Below are 24,458 nucleotides of genomic sequence, written 5' to 3'. Positions count from 1 at the left end.
CTTTCAATATTGTTGTTATCCATTTTCACCATATACAATTATATTTTATTTAGCTTATATATGTAAGATCTCTATAAAACAATTTTATTTAAAATTACATAAATATATTATTTTTTATTTTTCTAAGGAGGGAATGCTTTTTTATTATGAAATAGTTAGGTCAAAAATAGGGAACCTTAATAAAAACCCAAGAAACCCAAAAATTAGAACAACATGACACTATGGCAATATTAAATAAGTAGATTTTCAATTTAAATAATCTTTTTTCAATTATCAAATATTTATATTAAAAAAATAATAAGAAATATTTTGTTTAAAAATTATTTAAAGACAAATAAATAAATGTAATAAATTAAAATCATATGTTAGATGTGGGGATGACCCCACAACATAGCAATTGGTTCTTAGCTCTAGGCTAAATGAAGATTAAGTGAGTCCTAACATGTTGATTTATTTAAAAAATTGATGCATACATTTCTTATATTCTAAGTTTCTAACATTCTGTGGAAATATCACTTTGTGGGATCTCTTAGTGACATGACATCCTACATGATAGGTGACTCTATGAAAAGGACCTCTTAGTGACATGACATCGTACATGATAGGTGAGTCTATGAAAATGATTCCTATTTTATAGGAAGTTTTTTCCCACTTTGGAGCCATGAGAAGTTAATGTTGAGTAGATGATGTTTATTGTTGAGTTCCTATTTTTGAGATGAGACATGCCTAATTATGGTTTTTTATGTAGATGATATTTATTATTGAGTTCCTATTTATGAGATGGGACATGCCTAATTATGGCTTTTTATGTAGTGGGTGTAGTGCATAGAGAAAGATGACCATTATGGTAGAGTTAAGTGAAAGTGGTTTGGAAATTACTATGTGTAATGTGTCATGGATATGAAAACTTGTTGATTTTGACACCACTTGACTACCTAGGCATCAAAGTTGATTTTAGAAACCATGGGTGTCTACCTTTCATTTGTGAGCTCTATAAATATGTCATGGCTTAGTTTATTTAATGAGATAGGTTGGTTATTTTATGAGACATCTTTATACTACCAAAATTGCTTGAGAATTATCTATTGTTGTATTTACTTTTGTAGAGAATTGCCTATATTCATTTTATCATAAATGTTATTGTAATACAATTAAGTTGTGTGTTTCATGTGTGTTTTTTTTCTCAAAAAGATTTTGGCATGAAAATGATGTGTTATAATTTTATTTGTTTTACTAATTTTTAATTGTTTAACAATTTGTATATTCATTATTCAAATTTGGGTGAATGTGTCACTATGTTTTTCTTTATGATAGTCATTCCAGGCTGCAATAACATTTAATTTTGGTCATCCGGGCTACTTTATGATAGTCTATGCAATTCTATCTATAAGGTGTTTTCCAAAATTTTGGTCATCCGGTTGAAAATGATTCTTCCTATTTTGATTTTGGAGCAAAAAAATGGTTTTGTTCCATGGTGCCAAATTGTGGTATCTATTATTTATATTCATGACGATATTCATTCTCTCTTGGTTAATAAGAAGCCTAGTTTTGTGTTGAAGCTAGACTTGCTTAAGGCTTTTGATAGGGTGAATTGGTAGTTTCTCATCAAAATGCATTGGGCATATGACTTCAATAACCACTTTGTCCAATTGGTGAATCAATGTATCTCTACCCCTAAATTCTTTGTGTTGATTAATGGTTCTATGTTAGGCTTTTTTCCGGCTTCTAGGGGTCTCAAATAGGGGGAACCCATATCTTCGTTTCTTTTCATTCCTATGGGAGAATCTATTAATAAAATTATTCATATAAATGTTAGGATTGATAGGCTTAAGGGTCTTCGTCCTTCTTCTGGTATCCATGTTTGTTCGCATCAACAGTTTGTTGATGACACTCTGTTACTAGGTGAAGGATCAATGTCGGAAGGTAAGATTTTGAAGCAACTTCTTTCTCTATATTAAAAAGGTTCTAGCTAGAGGATTAGTCTTCCCAAAAGTTCTATTTTCTTCCTTAATACCCTTGATCATAGGCAGATCAAAATTGCTAAAATGCTAGGGTGTAAGCTGGCCTCCTTACTGGCCACATATTTGGGACTTCCCCTTTGTTCTTGGTCTACTCCTGATTCTTTTTGGTCCAGTCTGATTGATCGATTCCAAAATAAGCTTTCTAGCTAGAAAGGTGCTCTTCTCAGTCAAGCAGGTAAGCTCTAGTTGATCAAAGCCTCTTTGAAAAATTTACCTATGTATGCTATAAGCTTATTTAAGATCCCTTCAAAATTTATAGATCAAATTGAGAAAATCCAAAAGAAATTTTTGCAGACGGGCAGTGGGCCGAAAAATCATTTCCATTTGGTTGCCTGGGATCAAGTCTATCTTCCAAAGAAGTTTGTGTCTTGCCATTCGACACATTCATGATCTTAACAAAGTCCTCCTAGCTAAACAAATGTTGAGATGTCTTACAGAGTCTAATGAGTGGATATCTATCATTGGAACAAGTATCTTGGTCCTTTCCGCTATCTTCAATATCTTTTGAAAGATCAGAATCTCCCTTTGGCTACTTCATCCATTTGGACAAATATTCTAAACACAAAATACTTAATATTAAAAGGTTCAAGATGGAGTCTAGGAAATGACCATAAAAATTGATTCTGGGAATATTGGCGGGCAGGTGATGGGCCTTTGATTGATAGTCGTTGGGCTTCTCATTTCAAAGCTTTTTGTGTGGAGAAGATTGGCCACTGGGTTGCTGATTATATTTGAGATGGACAGTGGATTGACCTTATTAGAATTGATGCTATGCTGAAACCTCTCAAGAAGTTTCTCTCAGGTATCCATATTCCTTCCTTCATCGCTAAGGATTCATTGGTTTGGGTTGGCTTGTCCTCTGGAGGTTTTTCTGATTCCCGGGCCTTTACTCTTCTTACTATAACTTTTTCCCCTACCCCTTTTTGGTCCTATCTCTAGAACAAATTGTTATTACCAAAAATAAATATTTGTTTCTACCTTTTCATGTAGAATAAGGTGCTTTCTATTGAGAATCTATGCAAGAGAGGAATGTCTATGCCTAATTCTTCTTTCTGTGTAAGGACTCTACTGAAGATGTTACCCATTTGTTGATTCATTATTCTTTTTCTAAAGATACCTAGGCCTACTTTGTTGATCTTTGGGGGATTAGGTGGTGTTTCCCCCTTAGCCTTTTTGATTGCTGGTCGCAGTGGATATTCCCTTATGATAATCCTTCTCTTAAGGTAATATGGAGTTTCATGCTCCCTCATATTTCTTAGGGCATTTGGAAGGAAAGGAACAATCATATCTTTTAGGGACAAAGTGTCATATGCCTTCTCAGTTGTTCATTGTGTCCAAAACACTATCAAGGAGAATTTTATTTCATTTTGTCCTTCTTGTCAGTTTGACCCTACTATACCTACAACTAATCTAGATTGGGACACTATTAATATACGACACATCAATTGGGATATTTGTAGACCTATTTTTAAGATAAAGAAAACTAGATTTAACAATGCTTCGGTTGCACCTCTGAAAGGGTGGATTAAAATTAATGTTGATGGGGTGGCTAAGGAGAATCCTAGGCCGACAAGTTGTGGGGGAGTTTCTCATGATCATAATGGTAGGCTTGTCTCAACAGGGGCACTCGCAGTGGGTACTTAGACAAACCACTTTATTGAGGCAAATGCAACTTACATAGGGCTTCAACTAGCTATTCGTGGAGGGCATAAAAATGTATGGTTAGAAAGTGACTCACTTAATATCATTAATTGCCTAATTAAAAAGATGCCAAACAGTTGGACAATCAAATATTTTATCCAAAAGTGCCTCGTAATGATTGCCAATCTAGATGAAATTCGCATAACCCATGTTTTTCGGGAAGGAAATACGCTTGCGGATTATGTGGCAAATATTGGTGTGGCATATGAGAAAATAAAATGGTGGAAGAAAAGAAAATCCTTCCCAATACACTTGTGTGAGCTAACAAGAAGGGATGCCAAAAATATTGCCCAAGGACCAATTATTAATGATGTCATCCTTTCAAATGAGTAAAATCTTTTCTTGTAATAAGTAGAGTTGATATTCCAGATTGATCTTGGCCCTCTGGTTTTTCATCTACTGGTTTGGGTTGGCGATTAATATTGTTTACATGAAAAGTTGTAGGGGCATTCTTATTATGGGAGGAGATAAGAATAGAATGAAATCATCATCATACAAGAAGTGGGAACAAAACAAGGAGTCGTGTACTAAAATTTCAGATGGTGATCTAACACTATACCTAAAAAATTTATAAGGCTAGGATCTTAGGATGACGGAAGAGTTTCTGAAGTGTTGACATAAAGGCATTCTCAATGCTCATGGGGCTAAATTCAGAATTGATGAGCCTTTCATAGCTCAAAGATTACTGGTTTAAAAATGAAAGGAAAAAAGTTCTACAAAGAGAAGAAGGCAATAGAGGAAGCCCTGTCAATATTCTTCGATAAATAGAGTGAAAGGGATAGAGTAAGGAGAAAGGTTGATGGGGGCTAGAATATAAAAGACCTAATAAATATTTGGGCAAAAATGGCAGAGGTTATAATGAGTTACATAACTCTGGATGGTCATTTTTCCAGCATCTTTTCCTATCATTTCACCATTTTAAATCACTTTAGGCATGATAGGAAAATTTCTTTTCCTTTTTATTTACTTTTTTCACTAGAGCATAGTCTTTCAAATCATGCCCAAAATAGTGACAACCTTGTTTTACATGAGGGGTTAATCTTTCTTATAATAGAATATGCCAAATTACATGAGGTTAAGCCTTCCCTTATTGTGAACAACCATAAATCTTTGGCTAGCCCTGATGTGTATTGGTCTCAGACACTGAGATTTATGAGGAGGAGTTGGGTGAGATGGCCATGGAATGGCGTGACCTTCATGTGTCTAATGACCTAGATTATTGGCCTTCTAAGGATGAGGGACCCCCACAAGAAGCTACTCCTGGCACGAACAGTAAAAAGAAAAGAAAACCCCTCCCTAGATTTGCAACTAAAAAGTTGAAAACCCCCCTTCTAAATCCTAAGATATGGTCCCTTAGAGTTCCAAAAACCAAAAAGTGGGGATAGCAATGGATTCAAAGGGTAAAGGGGAAGATGAAATCAACCTATATATCCCCCTTAATGTGGAATCAATAGACAACAAAAAGGATGAAATGGTTTTTGAAGTGCTCCTAGCTAATTCCACCAACACCCAGGAGAAGTGTTTTCGTTGGGTTATCAGTGAAATTGCCTTCATAAAATATGGCATTAAAGACATAATCAACACCTTTACAGAGAATACTATGCCAGACAAAACTGACAAGCTTCTAAGAATGACTCAAAAAATAACTGAAGATGTGAGGGTAATGAAAACCAAGCATGAGTTAAGAATTGCTTATTTGGAAAAGAGTATGAAGGAATTAAAGGGCAACCTTAGGGATTTGGTGGAAATAAGAAAAGAGGCTATGAATAATAGTGTGGAAGGTCTTAAAAAGGTAAATGATAAAATTGATATTCAGAGAGCCCAACTTCTCAACAGTGTGCCCCCTTCAACTGCCAAATCGAAAAAGAAGAATTGAGAGATAAACTCACAAGGAATAGATATGCAAGTTTCAACTAGACTTCCTACTAGGACTAGAAGAAAGAACTAGGAGAGAAGCACCATGAGATTCATCATGGAGGAGCTCAAATAAATAAACAAGAATATAATCTAGAAAAATTCTAAGCTCATGCAAGCTCTTGGCTAGTTTTTTGTTTGCGCTAGATTTTTCTATCTAGTTTATGTGTTTTTGTTAGGTTTTGTGGGTTGTTTACCTTGTTTCTATTTTTGTTCAGCTATTGGTTGTACTCTAGTTCACTACTAGTTTAATTTTCTTATTTTTGATTTGGGTTTTGGGTCCCTGTAAAACCCATTTTATCTTAATAAAAAATATCATTTAAATATATTTTCTAGAAACCACCCAACCTTGTTAAATGATCCAAGTCAATCATAAATGGTAATGAAGTAATACATCATCTTAGATCAAATCGAGGCTAAAAAAGTTTAGTGTTACTTGTAGGTTCTTGAAAGAAGGCCTAAATAATAGATCGGGAGGATATTCATCATTGAAGATGATGCAAATTTGTAGGTAGTAAAAAATGTAGGTATTCTTGTTAGAAGTACGATTCTCATTGTACCAAAAGATCGACCTGTTAATGCCCAATACAACCACTAGATTTATAGAATTCATATGAGGTGGTTAAGCCATTTCACAAACCTAAGTGTTGCACTGCAGAACACCAGGACACCAAGGGTGCACACCTTGCAATAATCCTCCCCCTCAATATAAGCGAGGGGGTTTAAACCCATGACCCAGGCTCTGATACCACTTGTTATAAGTATAGTTATTGTTGCACCAAAAGATTGACATGTTAATGCCTAATATAACCACTAGACTTATAGAATGCATAGGAGGTAGTTAAGCCATGCCACAAACTTGAGCATTGCACTACATAGCACAAGGAGACCAAGGGTGCACACCTTGCAACAATGTTGTCATCCTCCAACAATCACATGCATGATGGAGTGATCTTAGAGGTATTTTTAACAAATGCAGTATAAGCTATAGGTCTTGTATACATAGTTGCTCATTTTTTAAAAAAAATCCTAAAAGAAGAATTAAGGCAAGAGGTGTTGACTTCTAATTTCAAACTCAACCCAAATTCAAAGAAAGGGTTCATCATTGAAGCATTCAATGCAGAGGTGGTTAGAAATAAAATGAAGGTGGTAGAGGCATTGAATTTTTTTCGACATGGATTAGAAAACTTTTACATTACTCCCGTTGCAAATTGTGTGAGCATACATGAGAATTTATTTTCTCCCTCTCATTTAGAGAAGATTAATGTAATGGTTGATAGAATATTAACCCTATCATGTTGGATTACGAATGAACTATGCCCTATAGTAAAGGCTTATCTAAAAATTTAAAAATAATATATTAAAAAAAATTAAATTATTAAAAATTAAAATGCTAAATTATATCAAATTTTAAAATATTATATCAAATTATTCAAAATAAAAAATATAATATTATAATTTATTTCTATAATATAATTAATTATTAAAATTAAAATATGCATTAAAATTTATAAACTATAAATCATGTCATATATATATATATATATATATATATGGTTTCAAATTGAAATTTTTCTTATCGCAAATAAAGCATGTATAAGCTTGTTTGAAACGAAAAAATAATAATAAATTAACAACCTTTTCATAGACAAGATAGACAAGTCGAGTTCTAGTGACAGTGGTGGTAACAATGGATCGTGGCGAGGTAAGGGTCATGCAGGTGGTCATTGCCATAGAAGGGGTTGAGGCTAATGACATGCTCTTCAAGGGCCTAATTCATGCTGCTAGTTCTCTCCAAAAATAGAGAGATATGCATCCTATCTTTTTTTTGCCATTAAGATTTGTATAGACAAAAATATGCTAGTCTAAAGAAACATAAGTTTTTTCTTTTTTAGTGTGATCATGGTAGACAATTCCGTTTGGTTTTTTGGTGGTTTAACCACTTCTCTGATAAAAAAGGACCCTTTTTTGTTTTATTTTGTAAATAGCAACTTTTATTAAACAAATTGGTTATGCCTTTATCGATCAAAAAAATTATTGAAATAAATAGATGAAAATAAAAAAGTTTTAATTTCCAATTAAAAATGAAACTTAATAGAATTTTTTGTACATAATTATAGAATGGAATCTATATTTTCATTATATATTATAATTTAATAATTATTAAAATCTTAAAATTTAAAACAATATTTAAAAATTCTAAATAGTTATATTTTTTATTTTTAATTAAAAAGTACTAAAAAGTTCAATACAATATAGAATAAAGCCCAACTTTAAATATATATTGTAAAAAATTATTATTAAAGTCTTAAAAATCAAAGTAGTATATAAGAGAGCATATGAAGTTATGTTTATTAGGATTTAGAAGGAAGGCCTCTATGACTCCTACCTGGCACTCGGTTGTTAGGGTTTGGTGAGGGGTCAACCCCTGTGTGTGGAGGAGGTGGTAAGGCCTCCTCCACGTTGGTTAGGTCCGCGTGCGTTCGTTGTTGTCTTCTCAAATTGCGCATGTGTCTGTGCATGAGCCCTAATGGGGGATGACTCTGAAGGGTTGACTTGTAATGCTAGGAAGCCAGATGCCTCATAGGACGAGGATGTTAGCTTTAATGGAAGGTCTTTCAAAGAAGCCATGGTTGAGTCGGAATTCTCCATTCTAGATGCAACAAAAATTGTGCTTCTAAGTTCTTCAGACTTAGATAATGATGGTAGAGGAAGGAAACAAGGTAAGTGCCCTAGCCCTCCCTTGCCCTCTTTGTCGATCGTTCCTAATTATTTAATGGCTAAAGCCATAGATATGAAAAAAAAATAGGTTGAAGGATTTAGCAATTTTTTTTACCGCTGTTGATGTTGATAAATTTCATGCGAGGAAATTTTTAGATGATTGGTTTAAGAATATTTGGAATTAAAAACTAAGGTTTCACATCTCCTTCTATCACATGATTCATAAAGGTCTTTTTATTGTTTCCTTCAAGGATTGTAAATCTCAAGCGGAGGTCATTAAGAAGCAATTATGGGCGGTTGGTAAATACTCATTTTTTCACCTAAACTAGTCTCATGATGAGGTTAGCGATGAGATATTGGCCCTTTCATGTCCTAGGTGGTTGCAGATTAAAAATATTTTGCCTCTGTTGTGGAAATTCATTCCTCAAATTATCGAACCTATAGGGAGAGTTATAAGAATGGACATCTCTTAGAATCTCACTTCTCATTTGGATGCCAGAGTTTTAGTTTCTATTAACCCTGGCCGTGATGTTCCTATATTTATCGATATTAAAATCAATGATGAACCTATTTCCCACCTCATTGAAACCCTAGTTTGGATTAATGCTTGTTTCCTTTGTCAAAGAGAAGGGTATAGTAGGAGGAATTTCCCTTTCTTGGTCTCCAGAAGAGGGACTATAAAAATCCCCAAGGATGATAAGATGATTATAGATGGCCCTAAGAAGGACCCTCTCCCTTCTACCCTCAATTCTGATGAATCTTCCTCTCTAATTGCCAAAGTGGGATCCTTGAGGGAGATGGTCAACAAGGTGATTTTTGAACCTCCCAAAGAGCCTCTTGTGCTAAACAACAATGTGGACTTTGGCACCTTCAATGCAGACCCTTCCCCCCACTCCATTGTGTCTGAAGCTATTTCTCAAATGGTTGAGACACAAGATGATGGTTTTAAACTCATTGTTCCCAAAGTGAAGAGGAATCAAAAGAAGAATGCTCAGCAATTGGCTCTCAAGAGGATTAGGAATTTTGTGAAGCATAGGAAGGAAAAATCTATAACCAATCCCATTGTGCAGGAGCATATCGCAACCCCCATGGATGATGATGCGCTTGATGCTCCACCCGAGGTTAACTTTAGAGGTAATAATAATAAAACTTCTCATGTTAAATCTATGGTGTGAGAATTTGAAAGTTTGGATCGTAACGTCAATGAGATGTAAATTTGACATCCTCTATGTGTCTCTGTCATTAATGGTAAAGCCGGGTGAACCAGGTAAGACTTTGGATCCCCATAGGGAGGAGGGAATTCCCATCCCCACTCCCCCCAATGATGTTGTGGTACTTTCCTCCCTTGTGAATAACATTGCTGATAATGGAGAATCTTCTTTCTTTGAGAATATTACTACTGACTCCACTGTTGATAAAGGCAACCCTAATAATATCACTACCCTCTCCAGTCTTGGCATTTCTGATGAGAATAGTAGTATTGATGATTGGGAGTCCGGGGTTGAGATTGAGTTGGTCTCCAACTTCTCAGTTGAAACTAGGGAAACTGACTAAGGTGAGGAATCCATGTATGTTGGTGAAACTTAAGGAGGTGAGTTGGATGATATAAATAGTGGAGGGCCTATCCCTTAGCCTAAGAGAAAGAGGGGATGATCGAGAGGATCTAAAAACAAAATTTCTCCCCTTCTCAAAAAGATTGATGGGAAAACTGATCTTCCCAAGTGTTTTAGCAACTTTAGAACTACCAAAGAGCCAAAATAGTTTTCCCTTTTGTTGATGAAGTTCATATCATGGAACGTTCGGGGGATTGAATCCCCTGATTGAAAGTACATCATTAGGAGATTCCTCAAATACCATAGAGATCTTGATCTGGTTATGTTACAAGAGGTTAAAGCTATTAATTTCACACTTGAAGTAAATCTCGACTTTATTCGAAGAGATGCTATTAAAATATGTACCAAACCTGACAAAGGGAAAGGATGGACTACACTCCAAATCAATGCTAAATGAAGAGAATCCATTCTCAATTATGGTCATTCCCCTTGCAATAGAGCAGTGTGGGTCTTGTTTAAGATTGGTAAGTCCATCTTTGAAGTTTTCTTGGCTTATGCTCCCAATGATCGTCAAGGCATATGGGAATTGTGGAAATGGGTGTGCACCCTTCCAGACATCCCTCGGGTTCTAGGACGAGACTTCAACATGATAGAGAACTAGGTAGACAATATGGGTGGAGTTGGAATGGATTGGAAAAGTGGTGAAAGGTTACACTGGGATAGGATGAAGAATATTAGAAGGCTCTTTGACCCCCTTGAAGGATTGAAGCATGTACACAAAGGCATATGGTTCACATGGTGTAACTGCCAAAAAGGATGCAGTAGGATTTATCGCAGGCTTGCTAGGTTCTACTCTGACAAAGATTTTTTCTCCTTCACACCAAGTAGTCTAGGCACCTCAGTGATGGTATGACCGGTCTCTCTCTGATCATCACCCTATTGTTGCACACATTTGTCTGAGAGATAGCACCCCACTCCAGACTGGTCATAATGATAAGTTTATAGTCTACACTAAATTGCTGGAAGACCAAGATATTCTTTTTGCCATCTTCATTATCAGGAAGATCAATAGGTGGAACCAAGACACATAGTCCATCATTAGCAAATGGAATAAGAATGCCAATAGTTGGTTAGAAAAAAATGAAAGATTACAGATACAAGGAGAGACTCCTCAAAGATAAATTTTACAGTGCAAAGGAGTTGATCCAAAATGAGCCTAGTAGCCTTGGTTTTTCTCACTCAGTGGTGCAGGCAAGAGACAACCTGAGGAGGCCTCAACAATCTAAAGTGTGGGGGCTATGATCAGAGCCAGAGCGCAATGGTTGTAGCTTGGAGATAAAGGCTCTAATTTTTTCTTCAACTTCCTTAGACATAAGAAATGTAGGGAGAAATTGGATAGATTATGGTTTTATGGTAAGGAAGTTGCCCAATGGGATAATATTAAAGGGGAGTTCCTGCTCTTCTATCAAAATTTGTTCTCTTCTGAAAACTCGCCCTCCTCCTAGGATACTAGAGAGATTTGTAGGAGCCTTATCCTGAAGAGAATTGTTGAAGATGATATTTTAGCTCTTAAGAGGCCTATCTTGGTGGAGGAGATTGAGAAGGCTATTAGGACCCTTAAAGATGACAAAGCCTCGAGCCCTGATGGGATTCAGGTTGAATTTTATAAGGTAAATATCAGTTTGATTTGTGACGACCTAAAGGAGATCTATGAAGAAGCATTTAATCAATGTTCTCTTGGTACTGGCATTAATAAGGGCATTATTAAGCTTTCCCTCAAAGATGGGGATAAGGCTGTGATAAAAAATTGGTTCCCCATCACAGTCTTAAATGTTTCTTGTAAGGTTTTGGCTAAAGTTATAGCCCTTAGAGTTGAAAATGATCTTCCCAAGTTTATCTGCTCCACCCAGATCAATTTCATAAAGGGAAAGTATATCATTGAGAACCTTCTCACTAGTTGGGAAGATATGGAGTGGGCCAAGATTTCCAATCAGGATGTTGCTATGTTCCTTGTTGACTTTGAGAATGCTTATGATAGAGTGGAATGGGGATTTATCTTGATGATGTTAGAAGCCTTTGGTTTTCCTAGGGAATTTTGTTAGTTTGTGCAGATCCTCCTTAAGTATGCCTCCATGTAGATTAAAATTAATGGTTTGTTCACACAAGCATTCAAACTGGGCAGGTCCATTATACAAGGATTCCCTCTTGGCTCATGCCTTTCTTGTTATTGCTTTAGATTCTCTCTTCTACTTGTTGAGAGATAATAATCTCTCTCCCATAATTAGAGGGATCTCACTTCTGGACAGCTTAGACCTGATCAACATACAGTTTGCCAATGATACTGCTTTGTTTCTTGAGATTTCCTAGCATAATATGGACTCCTTAGTTTCTAAGATCAGGTTCTAAAGTGAAGGATCCAAGGAAAAAAATTATAAATCTAAGTCAACCTTGCTAGGTTGGAAAGATGAACCACCTAACTGGCTAAACCATTATGGCTATCAATGGGGTGGTCCTAACAAACTGGTGAGATACCTAGGAATTCCATTCTTTGTTTCCCCTTGCTAGAAGGAGATGTGGATGTGGGTTATAGGAAATATTGAGGGAAAATTAAACACACGAGATAAACATTATCTATCCTTAGTAGGGAGACTACATGTTTGCTAGAAGATATTGTACTCCTACAGTATCTACTATACATCGGTCTGGATGTTTAGCAATTACCAAGTTAATGAGATTCAGAAAGCTATTAGGAGATTCCTTTGGTCTGATGGGAAAGGTGATAGGAAGATGCACTCTATTAGGTGGGATTGGTGTTGTATGGACAAGAAGGCGAGGGGGCTAGGATTGAAGGATCTTAGATTGCAAGGTATTCCCTTGGTTGCAAAATGGATCTTTCATTCCCTAGTAAGTGATGAGCCATGGAAGGTGCTTATCAAGAATAAGATTAAGATGGTGGTTCCTCAAGGGTCCAAGAACTAGAAATCCCTCTGCTTTTGTGATCTAGTAGCTGGTGGTTTCCCAGTCTTTGTTTTGGGCTCCCTTGTCTTCAAATCCATTTGGAGACCATAGGAGGTTGTTAGGTCCAGGATTTCTAACAGTAGGGCCAACAGTAATGATCTCATCTACAGAGAAAGATCTTTACCACAATTCGAAGCCCCTTTCTCTTACTCAAGGGTGTTGTGCCAAAAGGTGGACTAGCAAAGGTATCTATTGTTTTAAAGATATTATAACTAGTGATTGTCTTATTTCGTGGGATGAACTCTCTAATAAATTTGATCTTCCTGCCTCCAATAGGAGGACATATAATATGATTCGTAATGCTTGTCATGACTTGCAACTCCCTAAAAAATGTTCAGTTTGTGAGGATAGATTCCTTAGATTTACTTGGACAGATGGTTCTCTTCTTGCTACTGTTAAGGCTAAATTTGTTTACAATGTGATGACATATAATGATTCTATACTAGTGCATATTAATTCCTTGTGGCATTCTGACTTTTCTATAGCTCAGTGACATAAAGTGCTCACGAAGATGTGGAGAAGCCTCGTGGCTCCTAAAAAGAAGTGTTTAAAGTGGTTGTTTACTCTTAAGAGGTTGCCTATCAGGATTGAGCAGCACAATGATGATCTTTGTAGTGTGTGCAAAGTGACAGAATTTGCTAGACATATCTTTATTGAATGCATTGTTGCTAGAGAAATTTGGCTCATGTTTGATTTCTCTATTCCTATAACTATTAATATTCTATATATTGTCTCTGTTTTCATTCATGGTGTTAAAAAGGACTCTAATCTCTTTTGTTTTATTCTCTCATGTCAAATTCTTTGGTATATTTGAAAAATTAGAAATGAAGACAAATTCCAAGGTAGAGCTAGGGTTCTTACTGAGTCTTTTCGAAGACTCACATAACACTCCATTGTTATGCATGTTACTATTGTTATGCTCTCTGATGGGTATACTTGGGAGAGGACTAGCAGAGAGAGGGCTCTTTTTGTGAATGCACTTGATACTGAAATAAATACACACTTTCAATTACAATTTCATCACTTGAAAATTATCATTAAATTTGTTTATTATAATAAAGAAAATAAAATATAATTTTTCATGTTAAGATAAGAGTTTTTAAAAATAATTTATTATTTTAAACCTTTATTTACTAATTCAATTTTTATAATTATTTTAACTCTATTTAAATATTTAATAAAGAGAAATAAAAATCTTTAACTAATTTACATTTTCATATATTTTCCCACCCACAACTTTAATTTTGATTTCCATCTATTTTCCTTTCGCATGGTGCATTCGCCCACTTGCAATAATGTTAAAAAGACCACACATTTTTAAATGTTCAAATCGCGCAGATAAATTGTTACGCCGAGAGGCGTTCTATACAATGTCAGTCAGCACATCCGTGAAACAAAAAAGAAAGGGCAGTTACTGGATGTTAAATTTAATGTTGTTCAAAAAAACTTAATGGAATGATCGTACCAACCGTGATGTGGAAGACCAACCGGTTCATCTTCACTATCGTTTCTTTAAAGTCGCTCCTTAGGATACAGGTACCACTCATTTAATGTATTTTATTGTCCATGAATTACGATTTAATGTATTTTATGTTTTTCAGATTTTCTAGGTTTCTCAATTAGAAAACGATCTATTTAGCTAGTTTTTCAATATTTTTTCAGATCTACCACATAGTTTAAGATGATCTCTCCCAGCGAAATAGATAATGATGGCAAGACGTGGTAATGTTGTTGTGGGATCTCTCATTACATTGCTGGCTTATTTCTTCCATGGAATGTTATTTCCATTGCCAGGAGGTACTCGAATGGCTTTGTTATTTTACACAAATTGTCTACTTTGATTTGTGTGTGACACATCCCTTCAGATAACATGTAATATATTGCAAACAGAATTCAATGTTTTTGATTTATTTTTTTAGAATGATTGAGTTTTAATAATTTTTAAGCAGTTACTTCAGGATATGTGTAGCATCTTGCAAATGAATTGCCACATATTACTAAATTGATATTCTGCATTGGTAAATCATTCTAATAAGACAATGTGAGTGAAATATTCTTGTATCCAAAATTTGACAATTCCTTTGTGTTTATTGCAATCAGGAACTCCAAGGAATTGGAGGTGGTGATAGGAATTGATAAAAATGATGAGGGCAACAATGCAAAGAATTATTTATATAAATTTACTTCTGGGCTTGCAACCAATAATGCCTCTTTTGGAATTTATTTCAAATTTATGAAGATTTAAACAACCTTGCATAAGCCGACAGTATTTTCATAGAAGTTTGTAATGAATTTTCATCATCTAATTTATGCATCTCTTTACTGCGTGATATCAACATTTGAAATCTGCATTGAATTTTGTACACTAATTCATCTGTAAATTTTATTGGCAGTATTTTCATAGAAGTTTGTAATGAATTTTCATCATCTAATTTATATCTCTTTACTGCATGATATCATCATTCTAAATCTACATTGAATTTTGTACACTAATTCATCTGTAAATTTTATTGGTATTTTGAGAGATTTTATATACTATTTTATTTCTCCTATACTATATCTAATATAAAAATAATTAATGAGGTTTTAATTGAATGAATTGAATGATAATGTTTTTATTTTTTCTATTTATTTTAAAATTAATTGTTAATTTATAACAAAAGAAATATATTTTAATTTAGAAGTTGAACTGATTTGCATGCAAAAGGGAAAATAAAATAGAAATTAATATCTAGAAAATATAGAAAGATTCTATTACTAGATTTTATTTTTAGATTTATTCTAAAATTGATGATTCATTTTAAAATTTTAAAAATAGAGTTTTTAAATTTTAGAATTTAAAATGATTTGCATGCAAAAATAGAATAGAAATGTTAGTTATATATCTATAAATTTTTTAGAAAGTTTAAAATTAAAACTAATTATTGCATGCAAAAAGAAAAAATAGAATAGAAATGTTGATTATGTATCTAGATTGATTTTTTTTTTTTTTTCAATTTCACAACTAGAAGCATACTCTACCCATTTACAATTATCTAACTTTTAGTTTTAAATTTATTCTAAATCTAATTGTTGATTCATTTAACAATTTAAAGAAATTGAATCTATTTTAATTTTAGAATTTGAATTGATTTGCATTCAAATAGAAAAAGAAGAATATAAATGTTGCTTTAGATTAATATCTAAATTCTTTTTTTCAATTCCACAATATTCTACCCATTTAAGATCAATTAATTTCTACTAATGCCTACATAATATAAGTTTAATTTTTATTTAAAAATATTTAAATAATATAATTTATATTTTAATAAGTATCATAAAAAATAGAAATACCAAATTATTCTCTGTAGCCTTTGTTATTTTTATTATTATTCAAATAATTTAAATTTTAAATGAATCAATGTTTAATATTATTTCATAAACGTTAAACCCTTAATTAAGATTTTGGCTGATTATTGTTAGGATTAAGGTTGTTAGGATTAAGGTTGTATTAGCGATATAGTTAAACTTTAAACTATTTTAAAATGTCTATATTCTAAATATTCATAAGAACAATACATTATAATGAAAAAAAATTAATATTTTATAATAAAATGATAATAAGTGATATCAATACATTACCCTATAATAGTAACCCTAATTGTAGCCTCAACTTAATCCTAAACTCTAATTAAATCATACTTATAAAAAAATCAACCTTAATCTAATCCTATTATAACCTAACCTTAATATGAACCCTAACCCTTATTGTACCCTAATCTAAATTGAATTCTAGCCCAAACCCTAACCCTAATTGAACTTTAGTCCTAATTTAACCCTTAACCCTAAACCATACCCTAACCATAAAATTAAATATAACCCTAATTTAATTCTACCCTAACCTAACCCTAAACATAACTCTACAATTAAATGCGACCTACAAATTCAACCTTAATCTAACTCTAATTTAACCCTAACCATAATCTAAACCCTAAACCTTATTCAACTTTGATCGTAATTGAATTCTAGCATGAATCTTAAGCCTAATTAAACTTCACTTTCAATTTAATATTAACCCTAATTGAACTCTTATACGAACCTTAACTATAATTAAAACCTTACCATAATAAAACCCTAACCTCAATAATGTCCTAATTTAGACCTAATTGAACCCTAAACCATAACCTATCCCTAAACTTAAACCTTAATCTTACCATAATTGAAACCTAATTATAACCTAAACCTAAATTTAAATATAACCCTAGAATTAAGTTCTAACTACAACTTGAACCCTAATGTAACCAAAATTAAATCTTAGCCCTAAACTTAACCCTAACCATAATTAAACTCTAATTATAATCTAACCCTAACCTTAATATAAACTAAACCCTTATATTAATTGATCTCTTATACTATTTTAACCTTGATCTTGATATAATTAAATCATAACCCAAATTGAAATCTAATCCCAACCCTAAAAATAATTACCCATACCATAATGAAACCCTAACCATAATCAAACCTTAACACTAATTAGTTCTATAACCTTAACCCTTCACCCCAATCCCTCCAATTGAATCCCAATCCTAACCTAACCCTAAACTTAACCCTAACCATATAATTAAACCTTACCTACAACTTCAACCTTAATCTAACCTAGACTTAAATCCTAACCCTTATTGAATCCTAATCCTAATTGAATTCTAGCCTAAACCTAACCCTAATTGAACTTCAATCCTTGTTTAACCTTAACACTAATGTAATTAAATTGTAAGCCTAATTCTAACCCTAATTTAAATCTAATGTTAACCCTACCTATAACTAAAACCTTACCATAATCAAGTCTTAACCTTGATAATATCCCTAATATATACCTAATTGAACCCTAACCCTAATTGAACCTTTATGCAAATATAACCATAACTCTAATTAAATCTTAACTTTGACTTTAAAGTCAAGATTTATTATATAATCCTAACCCTCACACCATGATTTATCCTTAAACCCTTACCCCATTTGAATAATAACATTAACTTAAACCGTAAATGGATTGTAATACTAATCCTAACCATAACCTTTACTCGAAGCATTATCCTAGAATAGTAGCCCTAATTATAGTGTAACCTTAAGCCTAAACCTAATCTTACCATAATTAAACCTAACCATAACCTTAACTCTAACCCTATAATTAAACCCTAACCACAACTTCAACCCTAATCTAACCATAATTGAACACCATCTCTAAACTTAACCCTAACCCTAATTGAATTATACATATCCTAATTGAACTCTAGCGTCAAACTTAACCCTAACTATAATTGAACTCTAATCCAAGCACAAACACTATTCCTAATTAAACTCTAATAGTAAACTTCAACCCTAATATAACAATAATTGAACCATATCTGTAAACTTGGCCCTAACTATAATTAAACCCTTTCCACAATCAAATCCTAACTCTAATTAACTATAACCTTAATCCTTAACCCTAATCTCCTTAATTGAATGTTGATCCTAAACTCAACTCTAACCATAGATTTGAACCCTAACTACAACATTAACCCTAATCTATGCCTAATTGAACCCTATTGTTAAACTTAACCCTAACCCTAATTGAATTATGACCATAATCAAACCCTAGTCCTAAACTTAACCCTAACCCTAATTAAACTATAATCTTAATTAAACTATATTCCTAATCCTAATCGAGCCCAAACCCTAATTCTAATTGAAGTGTAATACTAATTTACCCCTAACCCTAATGTAATTGAAACACAATCCTTATGCTAGCCATCATTTAACTCTAGCACTTACTGTAATTGAACCCTTATAATAAGCTAACCCTAAAATTAACCCTAACCATAATTACTAAAACCTATTTTGAACCTAAACCATAACCCTAAAGTAACCTTAATTGTAAATCCATCCTAACCTTGACCATATCCCAATCTTTATGCTAACATAACCCATAAACCTATTTAAACCCTAACGCTAACCTTGAAACCAAGCTTTATTATATAACCCTAAACCTAACAACATTTTTTATTCTTAAATCTTAACTCTTCCTAAATTATAACACTAAGTCTAACCTTAATTTAGTTGTAATACTAACCCTAAACCTAATTAAACCCTAACCCTAACATTGATTCTAATTGAACCTTAACCCTTAACCCAAGCATTATCCTATAGTATAATAACCATAATCGTTAAGTAAAACCAATTATAACTATTATTTAATATATAATGCTACGACTCCCTCTAATATGGACCCTAACGCTAGCCATAACTTGATAATGACCCTAAACCTTACTATATATCTAACCTAAAACCTAAACCTAACCCTATTCCTAACCCAAACCATAACTCTTATAGTTGTCATCATGTATACTATCTCTAATTGCAATCTTAACCCTAATCCTAATTATAATTGTGTTATAACTATAACCCTAACCCTAACCCTAATTTTAATTATAATCACTAATCATAATCTTTAACCCTAACCCTAACCATAACCCCAACCTTAATTATAATTATAATCCTAACCCTAACCCTAATTCTAACCCTAACCCTACCCCTAATTTTAATTATAATCTTTAAACCTAACCCTAATTATGATTATAACCCCAACCCTAACCATAATTCTAACCCTAAACCTCATCCTAACCCTAACCATAATTCTAACCATAATACTAACCCTAACCCTAACAATAATACTTTTACCTAACCCTAAAACCTAATCCTAACCATAACCCTAACCCAAACTACAATCGTAACCCTAACCATAACCCAAAACCTATCCCTAATCCTAAGAGTAAATCCTATCCATAATCATAATCCTAACCCTAAACCCTAACCCAAACCATAATCCTAACCCTATCCTTGATCTTAAACCCTAACCCTTACCATAATCCTCACCCTAACCCTAATTTAAAACCTAACTCTAACCATGATGTTACTAATGAACCTAACCCTAGCCATAATCCTAACTATGACCCTTACCTTAAGCCTAACCATAATCCTAAACCTAACCTTAACACCAACCATGATGTAAACAATAAGCCTAACCATAACCCTAATCATCATCCTAACTCTAACTTAACCATGATCCTAAATCCTAACCCTAACAATAATCCTGCCCTAAACTTAACCTGAACCCAAATTTAACTTTAATCCTAATCTATTCCTAACCTTGATCTAGCCCAAACCCTATTCCTAATTAAACTTTAATACTAATTTAATCCTAGCCTTAATATAATTGAACCATAACCCTAATTCTAACCCTAGCTTTGATGTAAACCCTAAAAATAATCGTAACCCTAACACTAAACCCTAATCATAAACTTAAGTTCCTGAACACTAAACCTTAGCCCTAACATAATCTAAACCATAATCATAAACCCTAACCCTAACCATGATCCTAAACCAAAACTAAACCCTAACCATGATGCTAATCCTTACCATGATATACACCCTAACCATTATCATAATCCTAACCCTAATCATAACACAAACCATGATATAAACCTTAACCTTGACCATAATACTAACCTTAACCCTAATCCAAAACATAAATATAAACTAAATCCTAATCCTTACCATACCCCCAGTTATATTTCTAACCCTACTCCTAATGTAATTATGCTTACCCTACCCCTATCTTTGATCTAAACCCTAAACATAATTGTAACCTTGACACTAAACCCTAACCCTAACAATAAATTTAACCTTAATATTAAACTATAAACATAACCCTAACCCTAACCATAATCCTAGCTATAATCCTAAACCCTAAAGCTAACCATAATCCTAAACCAAAACCAAACCCTAATGTTGATGCTAACCCTAACCATTATCATAACCCTAATGGTAAACCCTAACCCTAATCATAAACCTAGCCCGAAACTTGATGTACACCTTAACCCTCACTATAACACTAACCTTAACCCTAATGCTTACCATAACCATAATACTCGCGATTAAATAAAGTTTAATATATCTTAGATTTTGGTATTTGCTTTGATCTTGCAGCACATATATATATATATTATAAAAAATAGTCTAAATAGATATATAAAAAATCATATATCTCTATGTAATAATATAATAATATATTATAATATTATAATATATTATTATATTATTATATATTTTATTTTAATAAAAATATACTATATATTTTATTTTAATAAAAATATACTATATATTTATATATTGATTTATTTTATGCTTCCTATGTTGCACCGCGTAGCTGCTACTAGCATATATACCTTAAATTTAAATATAATCTATATAAAGTACAATGAGAGATCATTCTCGAGGCGCCTATTTGACTTTAGGATATAAAATTGATTAAAAATGGGCGCCTCAAGAAGGATAATAATGTTTTCATTAATGATAATATTTTGTTCGTGTATTTGGTATAATATGATATGAGAATTGAATTAAATATAGAAGCTTTTGATTTATTTAATAAAATTGAATTTCTTACTTTCAATAAGAGTACAAAGAAAAATAGTTAAATTACTTAAAATAAAAATTAAAAATAAATTACAGAAGTTTTCTAAAAAAAGAAAACTTGTATTGATAAAAATGCAAATAATTTGTAGAAAAAAAAGAGAGTCCCAACATTTACAATGATGATAGAACTTATTTAGCAATTACTGTTACAATGCAATTTTAAATGGGTTATTCAAGTTATCTCACAACATTAATATTGACCACTTCATAGTAGCTATTTAATTATGAAAAAAAAAATGACCATCTCATAAGTTAACAATATTAATTATATTAATCATCATTATCAATCATTCAGGACAACAGAAAACCGACGGAAGAGATATGTTGCATAAACATACAAAAGCATGTCTTTGTTTTATAATGCATGCCTTATTCCATTAATAACATCTTTATTACATCAAATGACATTCCAGATTGTCTGGCATGTAAAAAGAAACCTTATTCCTATATCAACCAATTCAATCCAGTTTTTAACATCGCTTGTGCACAACACCACCGCAAAGGCCCGGATTTCCTTTAAAACTTCAGCCCATAACATAATATGCAACAACAGCAAGTCAATTCCAAGTCATATAGATATCAATATGTAGCTTATATCATACTTTAACAGAACCAAGCAAACAAAATATACCATAAATAAATAAATTACCTGTCAGATCCAAATCTTGAAAGCGATCCTCCTGCTGGAACAGGGCCACTCAGTTGATTGTTTGAAAGATTTCTGAAAAAATCAAGCCATTGATGATGGTCTTTTCTTACCAAATGCACTTGACCAAAGAATTAACATACATTAAAAAAGCTGCCAACTGGATGAAATAACATCCAACGCCATTTATATAACACAGATGAATATTTGCATTTAAATTCTTAATAAGGTCAAAACACAGAAACAACAATGAGACAACAAAAATAGTAAAATACTCCTTAAACCCAGATGTCAATTTGACATTTATGATAGATCAATGTTGCCATTAACAAATATGAAAACTTTCTAAAATATAGTTAAGATTCAACAATGAAAGGCCGGGACAATGGTGACTTACAGGAACCGGAGGTTGGGAAGTTCGACAAGTGAGGTGGGTATTTTTCCACTAAACTTGTTGTCCGAAAGATTAAGGGCAATCAGATTTTTCAATTTCCCCAAACTTGGTGGCAAGCTTCCGCTCAATGAGTTGTGGAATAAATGTCTGAAATAATAATATAGCTTAAACTAAAGCTTGAAAGAAAATCCAGCTTAAACTAAAACATATTCAGTTTTAAACTGTGTATGTTAATAAACTTACAGGTATTGTAAGCTGGGAAGATCACCGATCCGTGGTGAGAATGAACCAGAAAGGCCACTATATGCTAAATCCCTGTAAAATACTTAAAGCTTGTCAATTTTATGTGTGTTTGCTGTGTAACTATTTGATGGAAATTAACTTATATATCATATAAGAAAGATTTGATTAGACTTACACCCGTGTCACATGGTTGCTGTTGTCACAGGTGATATGAATCCATGTACAAGGATCGACCAGGTTCTGATCCCAGCTCTCCAAAATATTTTGTGGGTTATGCAGCATTTTCTTCACATCTATCAGTGCATCTCCTTCTGCATTGGCATTGCATTGAATGGAAAGGAGATTGCATACAACAAATCCTCCCACCACAAAGTACATAACGATCATCTTGGATATTGATGTTGTAGCCATGGCAAAATATCTGTGTTCTTCTCTTGTTCCTTGCTTCTAATTCACAGCAGATATGCTTTTCTTTGTATTGCCCGTGTGACCATGTGAATTTATAGAAGATAATTTGAGTTCCTGAAAGATGGTAAGACAACTTCTAGGATTTGCACATTCCTAATGTCACAAAAAACGGTTTTTTTTAAACCGACTATTCAACATAAACATGTAATAAATGTGATATTATATTTTATTAGAAAATATTAATGTTGAATGAAATAACACTCTGGAGTATCTTTCCTGAGTTGAATATGATATTTGTGGTCTTCTAGAAACAAAATTTTTATTTGGCTACTTTTCATTTTAGGGTGTGTCATTCACTTATTTAATGATTATGGCTATTTATTAAAAAAATAAAATTTGTCAAGCTGATAAATAAATAATATTAAATAGTATTATTTGTTATTTTTTGAGTTTAAGATTTATTTTTTTAGATGAATTAATTTAATGTGAGTAATTTTATTTAATTAAAAGAAAAAAAATTCAACCAATTTTCTTTTCGATAATGATGATAAATAAATAATATTATTTGTAGTTATCTTTTTAAGATTAAGATCTATTTTTTAAATGAGTTAATTTAATGTAGGCAATTTTATTTAATAGATCATAAATATAATAACTGATATTGATATTTTAGCTACATTCATTCAATAAACATTGACATGGATAATAGTTGTTTGAGTCAAGAGGTTTTTACAATGGCAACAAAAGTATTGGTTGACATTTCAATATTTGAGTAAATTTGGCATGCATATAAATGATCAAACAATTGAGGTGGCATTTATGTTTTCACGATCTGGTTGCAGGTTGTAGATGATGGATCTTCTAATGGATGACAACTTTTAAGTAGGTAAGTAGATAGGTGAAGAAAATGTGAGATTGTATTAGAAGTTGTATCCAAATCATGAAAACCTAACTCAAACTAATTCAAACTAAAAGTTTTAATAGGTTTTTTTCTAGCCAAATATAAGAATATAAAAAATTGTAAAGTATTAAATTGGCAAGTATTAAAGTGCAACTACAAAGAATTGACATGGAAAGCATTTCTAATCCAAAGATGTGCATTTTTTATTAATTAAATCAAATAGTTGTAAAGTAAAATAAAATAACTCTTAACCTTCAAACTAAATCAATTTTATAATGACTAATATTAAAGTATGGTTACATTAAAGTAATTAATAAATGTTCAATTACAATTAGGGTTCAATCAAGGTTATAATTCAACTAGAGTTAGAAAATCATTCAATTATGGTTACAATTAGTATTAAGGTTATGTTTATAAATATAATTTTATAAACAAATTGGGT

General features: G+C 32.6%; 1 protein-coding gene across 1 annotated transcript; it reads right to left on the bottom strand.

Annotated features, from left to right (window-relative positions):
• Positions 1–21,894: 21,894 nt before the first annotated feature.
• LOC131027880 (leucine-rich repeat protein 1-like) lies at positions 21,895–23,085 on the bottom strand. Its single transcript, XM_057957981.2, has 5 exons — positions 22,883–23,085; positions 22,708–22,779; positions 22,468–22,611; positions 22,074–22,145; positions 21,895–21,946 (listed from the first exon to the last, which is right to left on the bottom strand). The coding sequence occupies exons 1-5, from the start codon at positions 23,083–23,085 to the stop codon at positions 21,895–21,897; spliced, it is 543 nt and encodes a 180-aa protein (XP_057813964.2).
• Positions 23,086–24,458: the final 1,373 nt, after the last annotated feature.

Source organism: Cryptomeria japonica, chromosome 3, assembly GCF_030272615.1.
Source record: "Cryptomeria japonica chromosome 3, Sugi_1.0, whole genome shotgun sequence".
NCBI classification, from domain to species: domain Eukaryota; kingdom Viridiplantae; phylum Streptophyta; class Pinopsida; order Cupressales; family Cupressaceae; genus Cryptomeria; species Cryptomeria japonica.
The sequence above is the reverse complement of the archived record's forward strand: the minus strand, read 5'-3'. Positions and strand labels throughout refer to the sequence as shown.

Bases quoted from the DNA above. Each gene is read 5' to 3' on its own strand.
- LOC131027880 (XM_057957981.2), bottom strand. From the start codon at position 23,085: ATGTACTTTGTGGTGGGAGGATTTGTTGTATGCAATCTCCTTTCCATT. The intron at 22,612-22,707 runs GTAAGTTTATTA...TTATTATTTCAG, and splicing joins CTTCCCAGCTTACAATACCT to ACATTTATTCCACAACTCAT. The intron at 22,146-22,467 runs GTAAGTCACCAT...TGATTTTTTCAG, and splicing joins CTTCCCAACCTCCGGTTCCT to AAATCTTTCAAACAATCAAC.